We start from the raw sequence: 17,633 nt of genomic DNA on the forward strand, positions 1-17,633 counted from the left end.
CCAGTATGTCTCTCTGAATCTGCTCTTATTAGTAATTCTCCATTCTTCATCCATCAATGAGTATTTTAAATTGCAAATCAAATCTTGTGAATTCCCTGTTAAAAAGATCTTTCAGTAGTTTCCCATTGCTATTGGAAAAAGGATACTCTTGAATGTGGCTTATAAGGCCCTGCCTGATCCCAGCCTTTACCTCTTGGTGTCCTATCCAGACCCTCTCATCCTTGCTTCTAGATTCCAGCCACACTGGTCTCTAAGCTGCTGGAACCCACCAAGTTTCTCTTGTCATCTCGGGTTTTGCCCACGTTGTTCCTCTGCCTGGTCCACACTTATTCATCTCTTAGATCTCAGCATAAATGTCCTTTCTCTAAAAAGACTGTCCCTGAACCTCAACTTCAAGGACATATATGTCCTATGCTTTATAGTTCACAGATTGTATTTTTGTGAATTATTTACTGTCTAGCAACACAGGTAGATTGTAAACTCCTATGAGGGTAGAGATGATGTCTTCCATGTGCTGTTTTCTCTCTAACACCTACTTACTGTCCAGTAGGTGCATAATGGAAACTTACTGACTGAATAAATTAGGAAATTGAAAGAATACTCATTAATAGCATGGACTGAAAGGACTCAGCTGAGCTCATTTGTATCAGCCCTGGCTGACCACAAGACTTGGCATTGGTAATCAACCTTATTGGGTTAGCAGAACACTGGGATTCAAGAATGTTTGGCAGTATGTAGAGGGGTTGAATCACACTGTTTGCATTCTCTCGGTGACTCCTCCAGACCATCCCTTTCTGAGGATAACCACTCACGCAGCCCTGCACACATTCATATATGCACAAGTTCTTGCCAGTTCTACTAGTCCTTTCTTTAGCACCACTTTCATAAGCTCTCTTAGCTTTCCCATGCAATGACCAGACCGCCACTCAACACTGAATTCCTCCAACCTTCATCTCAACATTTCTCCTCTAAGTCTGTCCTCAATTGTGGCACAGATAAATGCCCTATTTTAACTCATTTTTGGAAAGACATCTGTGTAGAGCTGAGTCACCAGCATGCCGAAGCATCTTGGTTGAGAACCCCTGAACTACGCTGCTTTTACCACAAATCTTACAGTGATAATTATCTCTCTTCCTACATGTGAACATCCCAGTCAACATCCTAGATCTGCTCCTGTATCTGACTTCTTACAACCCCATGTTTTTGTGCCAATAGAAAGGATTAGAGGGGCTGGCCCAGTGGCACAGCAGTTAAATGCGCACCTTCCACTTCAGTGGCCCAGGGTTCACCAGGTTCGGATCTGACACTGCTTGGTAAGCCATGCTGTGGTAGGTGTCCCACATATAAAGTAGAGGAAGTTGGGCACAGATCTTAGCTCAGGGCCAGTCTTCCTCAGCAAAAAAAAAAAAAAAGGATTGGCAGCAGATGTTAGCTCAGGGCTAATCTTCCTCAAAAAAATACAAAAGGATTGGAAACAAAGTCCTGCGCCAAGTCTAGGATATCAGTTCAATTTGTCTAGAAGAATTCCAGTAATTAACAGGCTAATGTACCATATATAATGGAGTGGCCCCAGGAGATATAATCAAAACTGATTTCCTATAAGGCCTGACAATCAGCGGGGAGTAAAAGCGAAGAAACAACTCCACTTACAAAGTTGTTCATTAAAAGCTTCCTACAGAGTGAGACATTTTGTATGCAAGCCAACTTGGTGGAAAATGGAGGCAAGAGTTTAGAGAAAAACAAGATGCTTCCATGTCACAGACGGCAAACAGCAATCTTCTAGAGCTAGTTAGTGATCAATAGCTAGGAAAGACTAAATCTTCATGCCAGTGGTTAAAAAGAAATCTTTATTTTACAAAATTAAAAACATAAATATTATTTACAAGCATTTTAAATACCAGCTTATAATACTTGACATTTTTTAATGATTTCAAAGTGAGTTTTCCATAAGCTTTTAAAATGCAAGGCTATTCATCCACTTCAGTGAGTTAACCAGTTTCATTTCCACTATTCCAAAGGGGTTTTTGGTTTTTTTGAAATTATCCACATTATATTCATTCAAAAAAAGGAAAGGGTGTATTTTTTAAATGACTAGTTAAAAAAAACAAAAAGGGAATCATAGTCCTGAGCTTCCTACCCTAGTTGTGGGATATTACTACAAGAAAACTCTATAAACCAAATTCCTTCCTGCCCTGTTTACATGTAACCACTATAACTTTTTAAAGACATTCCTGGAACTCACACTAATCCATCTCCCTAACTTCTCCTCAAGTTTGCTGAAAGGAAAAGCAGGGGAAACAGGGAAGAGAGGTGGGAAAATACAGATGACCATCTGAAAACACAACAGACTTAGGATCCAAAAATCTGATTTTACTAATTTCCTTCAGGATCAAATCCAGGATATTTTATTATATGAAAACTTAAAATGATTTCAAATGATGCACATGTGACAGCAAATCTCAGCAGCACAACGGAACACAGACTTAAAGATATTTAAATGTTTAACTTAATAGCCATTCTGGAGTTCCTCGTGAATGAAGGGAAGACAGATCAGTATTTTGTTTTTAAGGAAAATTTTCATTATCTGGTCTTCAAATTTCAGCACTGAGTAATTCATTTCCATATAACAGTACATAAAGAAAGACTAACAAAGTGTGAGGAAAGCAAATGCCCTCAAGAAAGGTCAGGAAAAGGCAAGGAAGGGAGGGAAAGATTCAACATCTATAAGCCACTTCACACAAACATCATTTTGTTCCACTTTCCCTGGAAGCCCTCAGCTCGGCTGAGAATCATAGCAAGAAGTCTTCATCCTCAGAGATTAGCAAAAAATTTAAAAGAAAAAGAATGACAACAGGTAAGAGTTATATACATTTTACTAGTTTGTTTCTCACTGGTCCTGGATATTTAAAAAGATGTCAAATGCGCCCTGAATGCTGGTGGCAGGAAGGAGGCAACTGGAGAGGAGAGGCTTGGGGATGAGGAATAGGGAAGACTTGTTTACAAATTCAGAGCAAACTCCCCTCTTCTGGATCTAAAATAAAGACATCTTTTGTCTTCAGTAAAACAAAAGTCTTTCTGCTCAATGCAGATGGTAGGTACAGTTTGCTCAAAAGAAGCGTTTTCTCTTGGGGAGGAAGATAAATATACACAGTCAGCACAATAAGCACCACTCTGGGATCGGGCCCATCCCACAGAGCCTTGTCGCCATCACTGCTGCATGTTGTTGATGATCGCCAGGATGCTCATCTTCTCCTGGGCAGAGTCCACATCCTCATTCTGCTTCTGAGCCACTCCTGTTCCTAGGCCATAGAGCCGCCCACAGTACTTGGCATCATCAATACTGTCCTCAAAAAACAACTGCAGAATAGGACAGAGAGCCCATGGTGAGAATCGCATCCAGTCATGCCAAGTCTCAACACCACCACATCAGCACCTACCAGATCTCTCAAAGCTCTGAGAATCTAGCCAACTAGAAACTAACTCCATAAAGAAAGGTCCAAACCGTTCTTATACAGTCTTTTCATGCTCCTTTCTCTAAATATAGGCTCCCTTTTCTGAACAGACTTCTACTTTGCATGAGTTCTTTTGCTGCCAGGATCCCTGTGCTGCTGCTCCTGCTGCTTATACAACTGCTCTCATCTCTTCCCTTCTCTTTAATAAGCAGTACAAAGAGCTTGGGCTCTAGACTCAGACTGGCTCACTGAGTGACCTTAGGAAAGTCACTTCAACTCTCCTCAAGCCATGGTTCCCTATGTATAAAATGGAGTAGTAATAGGTTATTATGAGTGAGACAATGGACATTAAGCACTTACAGCAGGGTATCTCAACCCTGGGCGCGACTGGGAAGAATAAATTCTTTGCTGGGGAGGTGGGGGGTTGTCCAGTGTATTGTAGTACTCTGGGACGTTTAATAGCATCCCTGGCCAGTAGCACAACCCCGCTTCTCCCACGTTGTGACAACCAATAATGTCTGCAGACACTGCCAAAAGTACCTCTGGGGGCAAAATCAGGAAACAGGATGCCAGCAGCTTTGTTGTTCTTTCTCAAGACTGCTTTGCCTATTCAGGGTCTTTTGTGGTTTCATAGACATTTTAGGATTGTCTGTTCTACTTCTGTGAAAAATGCCATTGGAATTTTGATAGGGATTTCACTGAATCTACAGATTGCTTTGGGGAACATGGACACTTTAACAATATTAATTCTTCCAATCCATGAGCACAGAATATTTTCCCATTTATTTGTGTCTTCTTCCATTTCTTTCATCCATGTCATATACTTTTCAGTGTATAGGTCTTTTATCTCCTTGGTTAACTTTATCCCTAGGTATTTTATTCTTTTTGATGCAATTATAGATGGGATTTTCTCAATTTCTCTTTCTCATGGTTTGTTATTAGTATATAGAAACACATCAGAGTTTTGTATATTGATTTTGTATCCTGCCACTTTACTGAATTCATTTATTAATTCTAACAGTTTCTAGTGGATTCTTTTGGGTTTTCCATATATAATATCATATCACATGCAAATAGTGAGTTTTACTTCCTGCTTTCTGATTTGGATGCCTTTTCTTTTTCTTGCCTAATTGCTGTGGCTAGGACTTCTGATATTGTGTTGAATAGAAGTGGTCAGAGTGGGAATCTCTGTCTTGTTGCTGAGCTTATAGGAAAAGCTTTCAGCTTTTCACCTTTGAGTATGTTAGCTGAGGAATATTTGATAATTAACAGGACTTAGCATAAAATAACTGGGTGATCTAACAAACGTGTTCATATTATAGAAATCAGAAGAAAAGCAAATAATTGCAAGGATTAGAGCTGCTAGGAACACCAAGTACACTTAGAGACTTGCACATGCCTCCATTTTGGAATGCTTCTTTGTCTCTCAAACTACATTAATATATTGAACATCATAACAAACAAACAAAACCAAGTGCTTTCAAGGTGGTCAACAACTTCCAACAGAAACTGTAAATTTTCAACAACCCTCAGCCTACAAAGATCACCCACCTCCTTAGCCCTACCTCTTTCATCCTGAAGAATGCCATTCCCGTCAGCAGTGAGTCTGAGCCTGCCTGGTGCTGCCTTCCAATTCTCTGCAAATCCAACTGATCAGCAACTTCCTGAAGACCTCCCTGAAGATGTAAGAAAAACAAAGATAACATTACAAACCCAACACTCCTCTACTGGACTCAACTCAATCCATTCTTGAGTCTACTTTTGGTGACGAGAAATGGGAACAGGTCATTTATTTAACAGGCCTTATCCCAGCAGTATCCTCCTCTTAGCCTTCCAAATGATACACTGTTATATTCCACTTTTCACTCCTTTCTTTTCTTTATCATTCATTTTGTCAGATCCCTGCCGGTTAAAGTCCTAACTGCTGTAAAACAAGGTTGAGGAAATAAGAAATGCCAATCCAATTCTAAACAGCAAACCTCTTATGTCAACAGTTGAATAGGGTGGAGAGTTCTTAAACTGTCTAGGATGAAGAACCCCTCTGAGAGTCTGGTACACTACAGACCCCATCCCTAACAAATTGTACATACACCTCATGTTGTCAACTGGGGTTCATGGGCCCTAAGTGAAGAATGCCTGACTTAAGATGAGAGAAGCAGAGGGTTCCCTTCATGCCAAGTTTAAAGACAGTTACCACACAAATCCCTGTGCCAATGAGCCCCATATATACCTTGCCTAACACAATGTTGGCACCTAGCAGGCACTCAAGAACACATACTGAAAAAACAGCAATAAAGCAAAATAACAAGTCTGCTTTTTTCTCTTTTTTTCTTGTTACTAATATTAAAAAAAAATGTTGTGTACCTTAAGATTTTTGCAACTCTTCATCAGGTATTTCACATCATAAATGGATGGGAAGAAAAGGTTCAGAATATGAAAGAATTCATGCTCCTCTTCTGGCAAACGAGAATCTGTAAGTAACTTTACCATGTAGCCAAAATCATAGCCACTACAAGAGAGAATGAGGGGCACTGGGGTAAAAAAGCAGCAGCTATCAGGCCCCAGCGTTCAATCGCATTATTTCTCAAAGCCTATGATGCTACCTTGTGTTAGGAACTTTTAGTCTTCCAAAGTCGTTTATCCTACTGAAATCTGAATTCTCCATTAAATAACAACATAACAGACCAATGTGGAAGATATATAAGAGAGCCCAAAGGTTTATAAATGTCAGTTTTATTCATCAAAAGTTCAAAAGTACTGAAAAGGTAAAATAACATCTCCTAAGATAAATCTGGCTTTCAAGTACCTGGGCAACACCAGGCCAGTTATTTAAAAGACAAGAAAAAGGGGCCGGCCCCATGGCCGAGTGGTTAAGTTCACGCACTCCACTTCAGCAGCCCAGGGTTTCACTGGTTCACATCCTGGGCATGGACATGGCACTACTCATCAGGCCATGCTGAGGCGGCGTCCCACATAGCACAACCAGAAGGACCTACATACAACTAGAATATACAACCATGTACTGGGGGGCTTTGGAGAGAAAAAGAAAAAAAAGATTGCAACAGATGTTAGTGCAGGTGCCAATCTTTAAAAAAAAAAAAGGCAAGAAAAAGACAACCATGTGCTTCAATCCTCCCCATCTTCCATCCTTTCACTTGGAATATACCCGTGGACAGCCACATGCTAGAGCCCAATACTGTGTGAACCAAACCACTATGAGCCCCGAAGTGTTTTTTAAAAAACTGAAACACAATCAAGAGTTACCAATTCAACTTCCTAACTGCTACTGACCAAGAAAAGGGAGCCAATAGGACTGCAAAAATAACACAAGAATCTCTCTTGTTCCCAAAGCAAGAGAGGTACACATTCTCTGGGACTGACCTGTGAAACGAAAGCCATTTGACGTTGTCACAGAGAACTACCCCTGATGTCATAAGCAGCTCTGCAAAGTGCAATGTGTCGATCCCTTCCTCTTCATGCTTCTGAAATTGCAGTCCTGAGTTAGCAAGGAGATCTATGGAATCCTGGGAGTACATGTCCTCTCTAAAAAAGAAGGCATTCACTTCTTAGCTGGTGGTGGAGAATGTAACAGAAGTAATGGGCAACAATATTACCATCACCTTATAATTATAGAACAAGTATTCTTAAAATGCTTCATAATTTAAGAATAGACCAATTCATTCTTTCCAGTATTCCACCAAGCATACAAAGTATATAATCTTATCTCTATGACAGACAGAAAAATGGAATTTTCCCTCACAAAAAAAATTTCCTAATTATAAGATTGACATTTTCTCATTGTTTAAAGAAAAAAGGAATCAACCAATCCAAAAATATTTAAAATAGCAGAAAATGAAAAAAAATTCATTTTCTTATACTGCTACTCCATGGAAATAATAACTGTTAACAACTCGGTTTATATATCCTTGCAGACTATCTTCTCTACCAACACGTACACACCTCCACCCCTACATCTAGATTTCATAGACCATCTTTCAAAATCAATACCGAGAGATAGACCACATCCTTTTGAACTCCGGCATAATCTTCCACTGTAAATTAATTTAAATTTAATTTCCACAGATCCATTAATTTAAACACAGAAATATTTATAATACCACATAACCCAAAATAGGGAAATAACTAACTCCTTTTTTTTCCATTTTAAACAGCCTTAGATACAATTAACATACTAAACAATTCACACATTTAAAGTATATAGCTTTTAGTATATTCACAGAGTTGTAACCACCACCACAATCGATTATAAATTATTTCATCGCCTCAAAAAGAAACCCATACCCATTAAGCAATCATTCCCCATTACTCCATAACTTCTCCTCCCCCTACTCTATAGATTTGCTTATTTTAGACATTCCATATAAATAGAATCAAACAGTATGTGGCCTTTTGTGTCTGGCTTCTTTCCCTTAGCATAATGTTTTCAAAACTCATCCATGTATAGCATAATCAGTAATTCATTCCTTTTTATTGCCCAATAACACTCCACTCCACGGCTCTACCACATTTAATTTATCCATTTGTCAGTTCTTGAACATTTGGGTTGGTTCTACTTTGAGGCCTTTACAAATAATGCTGCCATGAACATTCACGTACAAGTTTTTGCATGGATGTCTGTTTTTATTTCTCTTGGGTATGAGCCTAGGAGAGGAACTGCTGGTTCACATGGTACGTTTAACCTTTTGAGGAATTGCCAAACTGTTTTCCAAAGACGTTGCATGATTTTACATTTCCAATAGAATTTATGAGGGCTCTAATTCCTCCACATCCTTGCCAACATTTGTTATATTATATCTTTTTGATTACAGCCACCTACTGGGTGTGAAGTAGTACCTCACTGTGGTTTTGATTTGCATCTCCCTAATGACATGATGGTGAGCATCTGTTCACAGGCTTATTAGCCATTTATGTATCTTCTTTGGAAAAATGTCTATTCAGATCTTTTGCCCAATTTTGACTGGATTGTCTTTTTATTGTTGAGTTGTAAGAGTTCTTTAAGAGGGACTTCATTTTCTGAGATTCCTTATCCCAGCCTCTGCTTCACTGCTCCATCCACCCCTTACCTGAATTCAGTGGAAACAAAACTCGAAATTAATAAAATCAGCTAGAAATCACAGTCTGCATAAATGTAGCAGATCTAAGAAGAACACTGAGAAGTGTCTCAGACACTTACGTAAGGTTGAATTTGAAGTTGAACTGCCAAGTGTTGATTCCAGAAGGATATTCTCCCTTCTCATTCGTGAATGTAAGGCCCAGTTGGATAATTTTTAAAAGGTCAACATTGCACCGTAAAAGCTGATACTGGTAATCTATGGAACTACGAAATTCACCAATTGGTCGCACCACAACACCTGGAAATTCTGTGTCCTGGAAAGGGAAAAAGTTTCCCATCAAAGGTTTCACAAAACAGTGGATAGCGAATTGATCATTCATAAATAAAATTTTTACCTCAATTTATAAAAGTATGTGACAAGCCTCAGGCCTGAGCACAAAAGTCTATCTTAAAATACTGATCTTATGGACATCTACAGGAGCACTAAAATCATGAAGCTTTGCACAACTTGGAGATCCTAAGCAGGATGTAAATAGAAGTAGCTGATGAACTGTAGGTAGATACACAGTCAATTAAGAACATTCTAAGTTGAGAATAATATATGAATAAAAATACAAACAAAGGGAAGTGAAACACCCATTCAAAAAACCCAATAAATAGCCATGTTTAGCTTGAGTAAAAAGACAAGAACAAGATCATAGAGAGTACTAAATACAAGCTAAAGACTTAATCGCATAATCTCTACAGCAAGAGTCACAAACTCCAGGCAGTTCATGTAAAAGAGTAAAGCAGACCGGGTATGAAAACGGTTACGAGTAATGGGCGCTGGAGCAAACTAGAACCAAAACTAGAGCAACGAGAACTAAAAGAGGCCCTTGCTGTGCACCTCCCTCGAGCCACTCCATGTCAGGCAGGAACGTGGACCCTATATTGCCAGATCTTCCTCTTCTTTCCAGAGACGCCAGAAATCTGGAATTTAAGTGAGGTCTTTTGACTTTTAAATGCTGGCAACTCATTTTAAAAAACTGTTTTAAACACTGCCCAGTCCACCAGATCTGTGGGACAGATGTGCCCTATGGGCTGACAGAACTTCTGCTTTAAAAGCTTTCAAACAGAGTAACGTTACAAAAAAACCTAAGATACCAGAAGTTACATCCTTCTCGGACACACTCGCTACCTTGATGTTTCATAAAAGCAACACAATTTTCCATGTTTAATTTACCCTGGCTTTGGTGTAATCATGTCTTTCAAAATCTCACATTAAATATTCCCTAAGTCCATACAGAAGGTGACTCAAACAGAGCCGAGCGCTTTACCATGGCAATGTAACTGTAACTGAGCACAATCTCTCGGATCTTCCTCATCTCTTCTTCTAGATTGCTGGCCCAGACTTCACAGATAACCTGGCTATTCTCCACCAGTGCTGCAGGCATCCTGAAGAAACTTTCGAAGTCGCTTTCAGTTGACTACGTTCAAGGGCAAGCCAATGGCTGATATGATCTAGAGGCAAAAACACATTTGAAATCACATAAATTTACACCCTGGCATAAGATGTCAACAAAACAATATTTTACCATCACTTTACCAGTTTAAGCTAAAACATTAAGACTATTATATTTATCCTCCATTTTACATAATGGGGAAACCAGCTTTTGTCAAGCCATACACACACGCACACTCTCTCTCTCTCTCACAGTTTTTTAACATGAAGAAACTGAAATTACTTGAGAAACCTGAAGAATCTTTTGTCCAGGCTGCCCTTTAGGCACAGAAGTAAAACCACTACCCTAAATCATTTTCAGCCTTCTCCAGACTACCTACAAACTAAAGGAGTCCCTGTGACCACAAACATGCCCTTTTCTCTGCCTTTCCCATCACTGTGCACAGAGACCAAATGACAGAAACATTTCTAAGGTAACCACTTTAGCCAGTTTAAATGTATCTGGGATCTCTGAAAGCCTGAAAGAATGTGTATGAATGTGGGCATGGGATTCCTCCCTTTAACCCCAAAAAAGGAAATTCTTTTTATCCCCCAAATCCAAAAGTCAAATACAACTAGAAGCAATTAACTAACTTAACATAGGGCCTCTTTAGATTTGTGCAGATAGATCCAGAAGTGAGGAATTTAAGTGGTAAAAACTAATCCCACTTGCCAATTTCAACCTTTAATAACCACAGCGAAAATCTGGGTTGGAGTTATTAATGTCTACATTTAAACACATAATATTGTAAAGAAACCAAGCAGCAATTCAACAATAAAGATAAAGAAGATGGCAGGGATAAGAAATTCAACCAAAAACAGAATGACTCATGGTGTGTATTCTGGGAGAAAACCGGGGAGGGGACAGTATTTTGCAAGATAAAACTCAACATGGTTCAGTCTCAGAGTAACGCTGTTATCACAGCACACTCAACATGAGATGCTTAGTTATAAAAGGAACTTATCATAAAGGCATTTATTTAAAAGGCAACCCCACCACATGGATCCTCAACACAACCTAAGAGTGGGCTCCAGTGTACAGATCCAGGGGGAAATTCCTGGAAACGGTAAAATGAACATGAGTGATTTCCAAAGGAGACAGCAAGGAAAATCTTTGCTTTCTACTTTCAAGATAGGCAGGTGCAACAATAAGAATCTGGAACAGAAAACTGGTATTCTCAAGTGTCATCATTTCTCTGAGAAACTAATCTGTTGGTTTGTCAGCAACGCTTGAAGATTCCATTTATTCAAGACACCCTACACTTCAACAGATGTTTCTCTGAAATTATAGCAGACTTACTACAATTACCGTGAAACTTAAGGAGACTGTGGTATCTTCCTAACAAATATGGATGGACACCTCTTAAAGGCAGAATCCATTTCTTTTCATTTTCGTTCTGTACACAATGGGCATGAATTAAAGGCTTGCAAATGAACAAATAAGTCATCAGAAATGGGCAGAAGTTCAGACTGAATGTGAAGTAAATTCCACTCTGACCATAAGTAAGAAAATGTTAGGACTCAGAATTTTAGATTCTAAACCATGCTTAAGGTTTTCCCCTGCAAAAGGGCTTAAAACCATTTCTATGTACATTAATGTTAAACAGGTGCCACCTTGCTTCCTTATTTCCCTAACTGAAACAACGCACTTCCTTTCTGGTGTCCTTTCAAACACAACTATAAACTACTTTAGGGGAAGTGGGTATCACTCATGGAGATGGAGACATTTCCATAAAAGCAAAACCAACAAAGGAGACCCAAGGAAAAAATGCCTTTGGCCTCCAAGCAGCAAAAACAGGTTACAAAGAGGACAATTAGGTATTTACACTAAACCCTTAGAACCAGGCTCCTCAGCTAAGAAGCTCTTAAGTTGTATCACAAAAACTCAGGAGGGGCTGGCCAGTGGCACAGCGGTCAAGTGCGCGCGTTCGGATCCCAGGTGTGGACATGGCACCACTTGTCCAGCCATACTGTGGCAGGCGTCCCACATATAAAGTAGAGGAAGATGGGCACAGATGTTAGCTCAGGGCCAGGCTTCCTCAGCAAAAAAGAGGAGGATTGGCAGCAGTTAGCTCACAGCTAATCTTCCTCAAAAAAAAAAAAAAAAACTCAGGAAACAAACTGAAGAGGCTCCCTCTGGTCAAAGGAAAAACAATATGAACATCATTATGGATAATTGCTACAATGTATTAAAACTTCTCAGATAGGTTTAAATCCATGAGTTCATAATGAACTAGGAAAATAAACTTAATTGGCACCACTGGAGAATGCTAGCAAATCAACTTATTTTTTAAAATACTTATCTTGTCTTTCCTATATAAACTGTACCTTGAAGTAACCAAATGGCTGAGGGAAGAGTTGCTCTTTATAGAAGTAATACAACTCAAAGATGAATACAGAATGACAGAATATCACCATTTTGCAATTCCTAATGACTTTACAGATTTGGGCACTAATCTATAACGGCATTTATATGGAGTATCCAGAAAAGGCAAATTTATAAAGACAGAAAGTACACTACAAAGGTGCGATGGGGATTAAGTGTAAATGGGCATGAGCTATCTTAGCAAGGTGATGAAAATGTTCCCAAACTCAATTACAGTGACAACTGAACTCAGTAAATTTGCTAAGAATCATTGAATTCTACATTAAAAAGGGTGAGTTTTGGGGCCAGCCCAGTGCTGTAGTGGTTAAGTTCACGTGCTCCACTTCAGCATCCCAGGGTTCACGGGTTTGGATCCTGGGCACAGACCTACACACTGCTCATCAGTCATGCTGTGGCAGCATCCCACATACAAAATAGCACAGACGTTAGCTAAGGGACAATCTTCCTCAAGCAAAAGAAAAGAGGAAGATTGGCAACAGATGTTAGCTCAGGGCCAATCTTCATCTCAAAAAGAAAAAAAAAAGCTGAGTTTTATAGTACATAAATTATACCTCAGTAAAGTTGTTAAAATAATCACAATGGCTATTACCACAAAAAGAGACATGTAGGTATTACCTGCCTCTTGACAGAACACATCACCACTATGAAACAGTCTTGTTAAAAAACTTAACTTGAATCTGACCATGCCTCTAGATTTAACTAACAATGTACAATAAGTAAAGAGGACAGAAGAACATGTTAAATGACATCACAGAAATGCAATCAGCAAAATCTAGAAACTACTGTGGGAAACTACAGAACCCAGCTTCTTCAACAAACAAGTTACAAGAAATAAGAGACTCTCAGGAGACATCATAACCAATCAAAATGCATAGACCTTAATTAGACCATAGTTGGATCCTGCTTTAAACAGTTAGAAAAAAAAGAACTACGACATTTTTGAGACAAGTAGAAGCCTGAACAATGACTAGCTGGTTTTAGGTTTCTGTTTTGTTTTTTTGCGTTTTTCTTGGTATTATATTGAGTTATGGGTTTTCAAAGAGACTCCTTATCTTTTAGAGATAATGCAAAATATTTATAGGTAATATGATATGAAATGCAGGGTTTTGCTTTAAAAGTAGACAAAACTCTTCACAACTTTATACAGTGTTATCTTCCTCCACATTTTACAGATAAGAAAACTGAAATTCAGAGACACTAATTTAAAAAGGCAGTATCATGACTTCCATTTTCAAGAGAATTTTTTTACAAGCTAACCACTGTTATACATATTTGACAAATGGGGGATGCAAAAGCAGACCATAGGTAAAAATATGTAAGACGTTCTTGCACCAAACCCTTATCTAGGAAAATTGTAAGGAAATAAACAATAGCTTGCAAGCCACTAAATGTAGTGCCACCCAAAAACTAAAGAGGAAACACATATTATGCACATTTAATGTACCATAAATTACTGGATATGCTAACCAAAAAAGAGAGAGAAATGATAATAAGAATAATGCTGGCAATTCTGCCTGCCACTTTCCACTCAGTGAACACATGCTCCAGAACAAGCCTTAGTTGGGAACCAAAAACATACTGTTCCGCTTGGCTAGTCTTCCTCCTTTTCAGCCTCTCAGTGCCAGCATCTCACAGTGCACCTCACTGTGCAGAATGACTCGACTCTATTCGAATATGTTTATTTCTTCAACACAGCCCCTAAAGGTAACCAATTACTCTATCTGGGTTACAACCAAAGAAACAGTAATAAGTTTCAAAGCTGGAGGAAAAACTGCTGGATTTACTGAGAAAGAGATGGGCCATCCTCAACCTTCCACCTTCCACCTAAGGAATGTTTAAGAATAACTTTGATCACATGCAATGTGTGCCTCACGGGCTGACTTTAAAACGACTCCACATGAGCTACTCCACACCATGAGACCCTGACTCCCATAGAAGCTACTCCACTCCATACGAAACCAAAACACAAGCACTAACCGACACTTCTTGTCTCTTAGTAGAACTAAACTGTGCAAGAAGGAGAGGTCGGTCTCTCTCTCTCTCATACACACACACACCAGCCCGTACGAACTACTGAGGTCCCTGCCCCGTGCTGATCTGTAGTACAATCTGTTCAGATCGCTCCTGATGACCTATAAACTTCCTCAAAACAAAGCTCCTGATTTACCCAGGAAAGCTCTGAAGAGCAACTAATGCTAAAACCACTCGAAAGCGCTCTCTGCAAGCAATCCAGGGTACCAGGCCCGGCATGGGAAAAGAATGTTTTGTTTTTCTGGGTTTGCTTTGGGCAAGGCTAAGTGTGCAAGGACACAATAAACACCACTTCCCCATTCTAGAGGACTGAACAAAGGCTTTGCTGCGCAGGGAAATCACGAAAAAGGAAGCAGCAGCACGTTAGAAGAAACGGCAGCAGCTTGAAAGGCCCGCCCCTCTCTACAGAGCCGCGGGGGCCGCCGCGGCGCTCCTCCCCTCCCCCCCAAAACACAGCGTCCGAAGACAGTCAGTTCAGCCAGTTCTTAAAGCCACCCACGCGGCCCAGCCTTGTGAGTTGGCTCCTCCAGAGCAACGGTGTTGTTTATAAAGCCACAGAACAGCAAGGAAAAGTTGTGGGGCCAAAATAACCAAGAAGGAGGGGGAGGCCCACAAGGTTCCAAACTCAGGTCCTCTCCCTTACAGTCTCCCGTCATCACTCTGTTCCCGTTCTGGATCACCCTCCCACTTCAAACCACACTCACTCCCCGCCTCCTCCTAACCACCCTTCTTTCTTTCTTTCTTTGTAAAGCAAAGATATTAAAATATCGGGTCTCAGGGCCAGACAGACGTAAGTTCCAAGTCAAGCCACCGACTAGCTGTGTGGCTTTGCATAAGTTACTTAACTTGTCTCGGACCTCAGTTTTCCTATCCTGAAAAGTGGGTTTAATAACAGTATACACTTCGGAGGATTGCAGAGGAGATCGAAGAGAATGCAGCATATAAGGTGCTTTGTAAAGCCCTGGCACATATCACTAGATTATTATTATAGAGTGGCGCTGGTTTGTACTACTCGATGGGCCTGTTTCTCTTCCCACACAGCCTGCCCCTCACGCACGCTCCCACTCCCCTTCCTCCCACAGGCCCCGATGGCCTCCCACACTCTCCCAGCTCCCGCTCCTCTCTCTGCTAAGCGCGAGCCCGCTTACCGTGACCAGCAGGGCCCGCGAACCGCGGGCGTGCGGGCTGGCGGGCGAACTCCCCAGCAGCGGCAGCAGCGGCCCCTGACCCAGCGCCCCCCTCCCTCTGCCCCGGATCTGCTCCTAGCACCAAGCGGGCCCAACGAGATGGGTGCCTTCGTGCCCAGAGCGGCCTTACGCACAGCCCACCAAACAATCTGGCCCTACCTCTCTACCCACCCGATCCGCCCAGCTCGCCGGCTCCCTTCGCGTCACTCCAGACGCGCGCGCGCGCCTGATCACGCCCGCTCCTCCCCTTCTGCGCGCCCCGGCGATTCCGTTCGTGTTCTCCCGGCAGTTGAGCTGGCGGGAGCAAGTGCGCAGGCGCAAAGCCAAGCGAAAACGGCGGGGCGGGGCGGCCTCGGAGGACGCCTGCGGAACACTGCCCCTCCTAGGCTTTCGCGCGATTAGTTGCGCTGGCTCAGTTCAACCAAGATCCCCACCCTTCCATTTCGGTCCTCCTTCCGCGCGCCCGAGGAAGGGGCGTGGTCTAGAGCTAGTCCCCCTCGGGATGGGCGTGGCCCGTCTGACCGAATCTGCCAAATTACAACGCTCTGTCCTCCCTACTTGGAAGGACCGTTAAAATCGTTGGCAGGAGCGGACTTAGAGGGAGGCTGGTGGGGGGAGATCCTGACCCCTTCCTTCTATACTAATGCGGCCCCTGGAGCCTTCACTTAGAAGACATCTACCTTGCGACTTCCTTTCTGGCAAGTTATTAGTTGGGGGTGGGGCAGCACCCCACACGGAGTCTGGGTAATGTCCGCCAAGGCCCGCCTCGCTCCTCCCAGAGCCGGGCGAGCAGCGTTCCCATAGCAACCGGCCCGCCCGGGCCCGCTCGAGTTACAAAGAAGACGCGGCCTCCCGCGGGGGCAGCGCCGGGCCGGCGCAGGCGGAGCTCCCAGACCCGGCGGACTCTAAGCCAGCTAGCCAGATTTTCGTTGCGAGAGCGCTGGGGCCCAGGCCTAGCCTAGGAGGTCCCTGAGTCCCCCACCCGCCCCTTAATTCTCTGTGAATCCTGTTTGCAAAGAGGGCTCTTTGCCAACGCCTGTCCTTGGCAGCGTTAGACCAGGCTCGGAGGCAGCGCTGCCTCGTGTTGCCCAAAAGTGGGAGAGAAGACAAAGCACTGAGTGGCCTTCCTGCGCACGGCTGTCAGTTCCGGACCGCCCTCCGTCACTCCTGCAAGAGCCCCACCCTGTCCCTGAGAGAAGGAGCAGACGGCCCAAAGCATGCCTCTAGTCGTAGCCCTAGATGCTTTCACTTGAAGGGGGCTGTCGGTAAGTGTATAGCAAATTTACCCCCGTCACTAGGTCTTCCTACTAAACATTTCCGCCTAGGGGATTCTCCCAAATCCTTCTTTCATTTCCGTGGCTGCATGCAGAGCAGCCCTTCAGCGCCAATTTCAAACTGGATTCCCAAAAGCTATTGTCCAGGGAGATGAACTCCCACTCCCAGCCCCTAGAGGTGAACTGCACTCCTCTTCTCCCCTCCAAAGGAGTGTCTGTCTCTTTATCTGTAACATAGGTGGTTGTGTTAATAAATGGAAAAAGCACCCCGCACTGAGGAAGATATATAAGTGTATTCAATAAATAGTTGTTCCTGGCCTGTCTCAGTTTGTTATCCCGAGATACTCAATGTTTGTTAGCTCGGCTGCAGACTCACCTCTTTCTGGTGAGCAGTATTGTGATGGAGAAGGCGGGAGACACTTCCCCAGCCCTCTATCCTATACGTTTCTAATATCCTTTCACCCACTTGTAATTAGGTTCAGGAGAGGATAACCCTGTCAGGAGCTAGTCACATAAAGAGCAGCCTCCACAATCCTTTCTTAGAATCTTTTTTTCCTGCAGCACGGGGCCTGGTGTGCACTGAAACAAACAGGAAACACGCCATCTCCATCCTTTCAACACCCCGCACCCACCCTTCCCTCTCCCTGCAGAACTGGGTATTCATTTCTCAGGTTATTGAAGATAAATGTAAAACAAATACACAGGTGGCTTGTATTTCAGGAGGCATTGGAGTGTTTGTTGTAAACAAT

General features: G+C 42.1%; 2 protein-coding genes across 5 annotated transcripts in view; one reads left to right on the plus strand and one right to left on the minus strand.

Moving 5' to 3' along the window:
• Positions 1-1,824: 1,824 nt before the first annotated feature.
• CNOT8 (CCR4-NOT transcription complex subunit 8) lies at positions 1,825-16,333 on the minus strand. Of its 3 annotated transcripts, none has more exons than XM_014830024.3 (7): positions 15,770-16,333; positions 9,843-10,026; positions 8,647-8,840; positions 6,834-6,995; positions 5,817-5,961; positions 5,018-5,128; positions 1,825-3,357 (listed from the first exon to the last, which is right to left on the minus strand). In XM_014830024.3, the coding sequence occupies exons 2-7, from the start codon at positions 9,957-9,959 to the stop codon at positions 3,208-3,210; spliced, it is 879 nt and encodes a 292-aa protein (XP_014685510.1). In that variant the 5' UTR covers positions 9,960-10,026; positions 15,770-16,333; the 3' UTR covers positions 1,825-3,207. The 3 variants fall into 3 exon arrangements, with proteins under 3 accessions (XP_014685510.1, XP_014685509.1, XP_014685508.1); XM_014830023.3 differs by having other exon boundaries at positions 15,782-16,104; XM_014830022.3 differs by having other exon boundaries at positions 15,572-16,075.
• A 168-nt stretch (positions 16,334-16,501) lies between these two features.
• FAXDC2 (fatty acid hydroxylase domain containing 2) overlaps positions 16,502-17,633 on the plus strand; it is a 42,993-nt gene continuing 41,861 nt past the window's right edge. For both annotated transcript variants that reach the window (XM_044777754.2, XM_070517171.1), the window contains exon 1: positions 16,502-16,875. The gene's annotated coding sequence lies outside the window, so the exon portion shown is untranslated. The remainder of the gene's footprint in view (positions 16,876-17,633) is intronic.

This window comes from Equus asinus, chromosome 9, assembly GCF_041296235.1.
Source record: "Equus asinus isolate D_3611 breed Donkey chromosome 9, EquAss-T2T_v2, whole genome shotgun sequence".
In the NCBI taxonomy this organism is placed as follows: Eukaryota; Metazoa; Chordata; class Mammalia; order Perissodactyla; family Equidae; genus Equus; species Equus asinus.